The 6,897-nt window shown below is 41.1% G+C and overlaps 1 protein-coding gene across 4 annotated transcripts in view; it reads left to right on the plus strand.

The window, feature by feature from the left end:
- LOC109911726 (claspin) overlaps positions 1–6,897 on the plus strand; it is a 107,721-nt gene that overhangs the window by 26,768 nt on the left and 74,056 nt on the right. For 3 of the 4 annotated variants that reach the window (XM_048613088.1, XM_048613089.1, XM_020511104.2), the window contains exons 14-18: positions 731–948; positions 1,386–1,537; positions 1,923–2,152; positions 2,370–2,487; positions 2,617–2,686. In XM_048613088.1, coding sequence (XP_048469045.1) covers positions 731–948; positions 1,386–1,537; positions 1,923–2,152; positions 2,370–2,487; positions 2,617–2,686 — 788 coding nt within the window. The remainder of the gene's footprint in view (positions 1–730; positions 949–1,385; positions 1,538–1,922; positions 2,153–2,369; positions 2,488–2,616; positions 2,687–6,897) is intronic. The other variant, XM_048613087.1, reaches the window with a different exon arrangement.

Here is a 6,897-nt window from a genome sequence, read left to right on the forward strand (position 1 = left end):
CAATGACTTCCTGTTGCTAAAAGCCTCAGAAATTAGCAGCATGCTATTAATTTACTTTAAACAGATGTAAACCAAAGTTCTCTTCTCCATCTAGTTGATCAAAAATAATGTTTATGCCAGAGAAAAATCTTTCTTGCCACTTTTCTGATCTGGCAGAATTCAACTTGATAAAGTTTCTTTATTTTTAATTCAAATTTTGACTTGTAGGCAAACAACACATTTTTAGTAGGTTGTAGTTCTGAAAATTGCACTTATCTCTGGTACCTCCTGCCACTGATGATTTGTGAGGATATAAATGATCAGCGTTGGTAACTTGTTGGCAATGGGAGCAGTTAACCCAGTGGTACCTGGTTCTCTCTATGGAACCTGACTTTTAAGTGGAGATGTTGAATTGTAGACTGGATTTGGTTTTTTCATTCATGGATTTTGCTTCTTGGCACGGATATTGATTTAACTCTAATATTTCACTAATCAAATTGATTTATTTTACTATTTCGTGCTGGAATACAGATAATCTGGTCCTGGTGATTTTACTTCATTACAAAGTGCTTGTTTCTTCAATGACTGAAAATAAAAATCACCTTATGGTTACTAAACTTATTTTCATGTAGCTCTATGATAAATTTAGGAGAAGAAATTTGGTCTCAGAACAGTGACTAACTACTGAACAAGGTGTTTTCATAAGCCAGGGATAGTTTTGACGCAATGTCGACAACAATTTACATTTCAGATGAAGATGATTCCACCTCCCAAGCCTCAACAACCAAGGAGAACAGTCACAACAGTAGCTTTGAGCTAATTGGGTCAATGATTCCCTCCTACCAACCATGTAACAAACAGCCAGGCAGATTTGGTGTTGCTATGCTGGGAGGATTCAGATCACCATCGCCCAACCTCTTTAATCCAAACAGTCAGATCAGAACAAGCTTCATCAGTTCAGCATCCAAGGTAAGTTTAAATCGCAAAAGTTCAAATTTGTCAGATTTCAGTTTGAGAGCAGGCTGTTGATGTCTTCGATTAGAGAACTGGCTTTAGTGTAAGTATTGGCTCGAATGCCAACTGCTCTGAAATTTAAATACATATAAGCTATATTTTTCGTTTTAAAACTTGAGCCTTTGTAACTTTTCTTCATCCAATAGAAGATCAGTTTGTTGGTAATTGGAGAGACATTTCGACCCTAAGAATTTGTCTCTTTTGTCAAAAATGTGCATTTCGGTAATGCAGTTCAACATAAATCTTTACTTGCTAGGCTCAAAAGATGGTAATGAATACCACATCACCAGTATCTTCTATTCTTTCAGATGGAGATGTAGACACTGTTTATGCAGGAAAAGTACTGTATAATTTGTCAAAAATATTACATGTCCGTGTATCTTTGCCAATAGAGTTCTGGAAAGCTATCAGAGCCCTCTATGCCGGTAGAAGATTCACAAGATTTGTACAATACATCTCCAGAACCAAAGAACTCAACTGGTGAATCTCAATTCAGATTCTGTCTTGAAGATGAAACTCAAAGCCAGTTACTTGATTCAGATGGGTGAGTTTCTGTATTCATTAGACAGCCATGGTAATAGGAATAATACCTTATAGTTGCTAAGCATTAATTTGTGCTCTGAATCTTAAATTATGTTTAACACTACCTTTCACGTTTACCAAAGTTGTAACTTTCTGTCTGTGCTGAAACAGCAATGTCGGAGTACTTTAAGCCTTTTCTATTCCATACCACTTCAAGTTGCTTTCCCAAAATAAATGTTCAGCCACTTTAAAGTGTTCCTTGCCGTGAATTAAACCATACTGAGTATATTTTCCATTTTACTTTTCTGTACATGCACGGAACATTGTGCATTTTAAATCTTCAAAATAATAATTGAATAGAGAAGTAGTGCAACTTCTAAGTAAACTTAAACCTTTTTAAATTGTAGATTTTTGAATGTGGGCCATCGCATTAACAAGTGGCAGCTGTCAAAACGTCAACTGCTTCTGGATAGTATGGATGAAAATGCAATGGACGCAAACATGGGCGAGTTGCTGGGTTATTGTTCCGGAGAGTTTAAATCTCAAAATCCTGATACACCCAAGGAAAAGAGCAAAGAAAAAGAGCAAAATTTTGATGAGTTGCTTGAACTTTGCTCTGGCAAGTTTCTATCTCCAGGTACTTCTTTTTTTTGTTTTTTTTTTAAAATTTAAATAGTGATCTTTCCATGTGTTTTGAGAGGGACAAGAAATTGATGTTCTAATTTAAAGCATATAGTATTCCAGTGTTTATCCTTATTTCACAATGTGAACTAGGCAGATACAAATTTGAAACACCATTTTCTAGTCCCACTGAGGTGGCATTAATGGAAAATATCTTTCTTGCTTCTCAATAGCAGAATCTTCATCTTCCATCACTTCTGCAGCAAAGGAACAAAAAACCGTGACCACAGCATCAGATGATCTTATGACTGAGGTGCTTGCACTTTGCTCAGGCTCTTTTCCAACAGACAAGTAAGAGAAAACTTTAAAGCCTTTATCTGATCCCTGTGTTGTCTAGATCAGGAGCCCTTTTCAATGTGGGGTTCGATATTGCTGTTAAATTGAGTGCTTCATTTTCTTTGGCCTTTTAAATCTCTTTAGGGAAGAGGATGAGGAAAATGAAGATGGCCAATTTCAGCTGCTAACCGATGATGAAGTTTTTGAGAGTGAGGTGAGTGAATGTAGATTTGAAATTTAGGGAAGTGAGTTTAGTTCAAATTTTGAATTTTAAGGCCTCTCTAGTTATTCTGATTTTAAGCCCTGGTCTCTGGCAGCAGCGTGGACAGTTCAAACACAGCTTTCCAGCTCAGGTAACGACACAAATGGTCTCCTGAAGATATACTTTATTCAGCTGAACCATAACATTTATGGGCAAGTGCAATTAAATGCAGTCTAAAACATACACTTTTTCTATCTGTCTAATGGCCCTTTCTTGGGGAGATCTTCAAGATTGAGAGGTGAGAATGTTTTGAACAATTTTGGCTATGTTGTTCACATCAGAAAATTCCAAGAACAAAAGTACTTCTGTTTACAAAATAAATAAGTTTCATTAGTGTGCAGCAAAGTCATTTTGGGGTAATTGCATAAGTGTTTGTCATTGTTTTTTTCTGACGAGTAGCGTCAGTTCTATGATAATCTAATGTGACAAATCAGATCTCTTTCAAAAAAAAAGGCTTATACTTTGGAAATTGGGCCCTCTAATATACTGTATTTTGTGACTGGCTTTCACACTTGGATGCTAACTTGTAAGAGATGAACGAGTTTCATTATTTAAAAAAGTAGCAAAATTTGAGAAGTGTCAGTTTGATACCATGTTGAAACAAATGGTGAGGTAATTGACTGGTTCAATATCACCCTGTAACCTAAGAGGAGATCTAAAATTATTTTGCACAATAACATTCCAGAGTATCCCATATCTTTTTCATAGTTTGACTTGTATAATGTTTTTACAAAAGTGACCCCATTATTCCAACTTTGCTTATTTAAGCCAATCAAAAGATTTGTCAAGTTACGCCATAAGGTACAGTAGCAGGAGTAGGCCATTGGTCCATCAAACATGCTCTGCCATTTGATGAGGTATTGACTGATCTGATGATCCTTGAGCCATTTTCCTACCTTTTTTTTCCCCACCCATAACCCTTGATCACTTGAATTAAAAATCTGTCTCAAAGCCTTAAATATTAATGATCCAGCTTTGAAAGCTTTCTAGACATCCTAATGTGTGCTACCTTATCAAATGTCTTTTGCAAACTCGAATAGATTACATCCACTGGCTCCCTTTTATCTATTCAACATCAAAGACCTATCACAACCCAGTAATGATCACCTAGAACAATGTAAATTATAGTACAGGAACAGGCCCTTCAGCCCTCCAAGCCTGCACCGACATGCTGCCCATCACAACTAAAGCCCCCTACGCCTTCCGGGGACCGTATGCCTCTATTCCCATCCTATGCGTGTATTTGTCAAGACGCCCTTTAAAAGTCACTATAGTATCTGCTTCCACTACCTCCCCCCGGCAGCGAGTTCCAGGCACCCACCACCCTCTGTGTTTTTCAAAAAATAAAAAAATTGCCTCGTGCATCACCTTTTAAACCTTGCCCCTCGCACCTTAAACTCACGGCCCCTGGTAACTGACTCTTCCACCCTGGGAAAAAGCTTCTGACTGTCCAGTCTGTCCATGCCCTTCACAAACATGTAGACCTCTATCAATCTCTGTTGTTCCAGTGAGGACCACCCAAGTTTCTCCAACCTTTTTTCATAGCTAATGCCCTCCATACCAGGCAACATCCTGGTAAATCTTTTCTGTACCCTGTCCAAAGCCACCACATCCTTCTGGTAGTGTGGCGACCAGAATTGAACACAGTATTCCGAATGCGGCCTAACTAAGCTTCTATAAAGCTGCAACATTACCTGCCAATTTTTAAACTCCGTGCCCCGGCTGATGAAGGCAAGCATGCCATATGCTTTGTTGACTACCTTTTCCACCTGCGTTGTCACTTGCGGTGACCTGTGTCCCTGTACACCCAGATCCCTCTGCCTATCAGTACTCTTAAGGGTTCTGCCACTTACTGTATATTTTCCATCTGGATTAGACCTTCCAAAATGCATTGCCTCACATTTTTCCAGATTAAACTCCATCTGCCATCTCTCTCCAAGTCACCAACCGCTCTATATCTAGCCGTATCCTTTGACGGTCCTCCTCGCTATCCGCAATTCCACCAACCTTTGTCATCAGCAAACTTACTAATCAGGCCAGTTACATTCTCCTCCAAATCATTTTTTATATATTACAAACAGCAAAGGTCCCAACACTGATCCCTGAGGAACATCACTAGTCATAGCCCTCCATTCAGAAATGCACCCTTCCATTGCTGCCCTAATTCTTCTATGACCGAGCCAGTTTCTTATCCATCTTGCAGGCGCACCTCTGACCCTGATCTTCTGTATCAACCTGCAATGAGGGACCTGGTCAAAGGCCTTCCTGAAGTCCATGTAGATAACATCCACTGCCCTACCTTCATCGATCATCTTCGATATTTCCTCAAAAAACTCAACCAAGTTAGTGAGACACGACCTCCCCTTCACAAAACCATGTTGCCCCTCGCTAATACGCCCACTGATTTCCAGGTGGGAGTAAATCCTGTCTCAAAGAATCCTCTCCAATAATTTCCCTACCGCTGACGTAAAGCCTGTAATTAGCTGGATTATCCTTGCTGCCCTTCTCAAACAATGGAACAACATTGGCTATTCTCCAATCTCTGGGACCTTCCCTGTAGCCAGTGAGGATACAAAGATTTCCCTCAAGGCCCCAGCAATTTCCTCCCTTGCCTCTCTCAGTATTCTGGGGTATATCCCGTCAGGCATTGGGGATTTGCCTACCTTTAATGTGTTTCAAGACCCCCAATATCTCTTCCCTTTTGATCTCAACATGATCCAAACTATCTACACCCCCTTTCCCAGACTCATCATCCAGCAAGTCCTTCGCTATGGTGAATACTGATGCAATGTTTTTGTTTAATACTTCGCCCACTTCCTCTGGCCCCACACATAAATTCCCTTCCCTGTCCTTGAGTGGGCCAACATACCAGATGTTGATTTGCCCTCAAACATCTGCCTCCAATCTATATTCTTCAGTTCCTGCCTAATATTGTTATAATTAGCCTTTCCCAATTTAGCACCTTTACCTGACAACTACACCAACCTTTATCCATCAGTCCCTTAAAGCTTACTGAATTGTGATCACTGTTCCCGAGCTGCACCTCTACTGAATGTCGACCAATTGGCCAGGCTCACTCTCCAATACTAGGTCCAGTATGGCCCCTTTCCTAGTTGGACTACCTACGTACTGTTTCAAGAAGCCCTCCTGGATGCTCCTTACAAACTCTGCCCCATCTGAGCCCCAAGCACTAAGTGAGTCCCAGTCAATATATAGGAAGTTAAAATCACCCACGACAACAAGCCTGTTACTTTTACATCTTGCCAAAATCTGCCTACATATCTGTTCTTCTATCTCCCTCTGGCTGTTGGGAGGCCTATAGTAAACCCCAAACATTGTGATTGCACCCTTCCAGTTCCTGAGATCTACCTATATTACCTTGCGGTATGAGCCCTCCTAGGTGTCCTCCCGCAGTACAGCTGTGATATTCTCCTTAAAAAGTAGTGCAACTCCCCCACCCCTTTTATATCCCCCTCTATCCTGCCTGAAACAGCTGTATCCTGGAACATTAAGTTGCCAATCATGTCCCTCCCTTAACCAAGTCTCTGTAATAGCAACGACATCATTGTTCCAAGTACTAATCCAAGCTGTAAGTTCATGTGCCTTACTGGTTACACTTCTTGCATTGAAACAGATGCACTTCAGTCCACCAGATCCGCTTTGATCAGCAACCACACCCTGCTTGCTCTTCCTGAGTCTTACCAGCCCTATTCTCTAGTTACCTTTCAGCCCACTCACCTTTGCTTTGGTTTCCCCCCCCCCCCCCCCCCCCCCCCCCCCCCCGTTTAAATCCTCTGTAGTGACACCAGTAAACCTCCCAGCCAGAATATTTGTGCCCCTTCAGTTTAGATGCAACCCGTCCTTCTTGTGCAGGCCCCACCTGCCCTGGAAGAGATCCCAATGGTCCTGATAACTGAAACCCTCCCTCCTATGCCATCTGTATAGCCACGTGTTGAGCTGTACTATCCTCCTGTTTCTAGCCTCACTGGCACGTGGCACAGGGAGTAATCCGGAGGTTACAACCTTGGAGGTCCTGCTCTTTAATTTTCTACCTAACTCCATGAACTGCTGCTGCAGGACTTTGTCTCTCATCCTACCCACGTCATTAATACCAATATGTACCATAACCTCCGGCTGTTCACCCTCTCCCTTCAGTCTCTTTT

The sequence above is a fragment of the Rhincodon typus genome, chromosome 27 (genome assembly GCF_021869965.1).
Source record: "Rhincodon typus isolate 14 chromosome 27, sRhiTyp1.1, whole genome shotgun sequence".
NCBI classification, from domain to species: Eukaryota; Metazoa; Chordata; class Chondrichthyes; order Orectolobiformes; family Rhincodontidae; genus Rhincodon; species Rhincodon typus.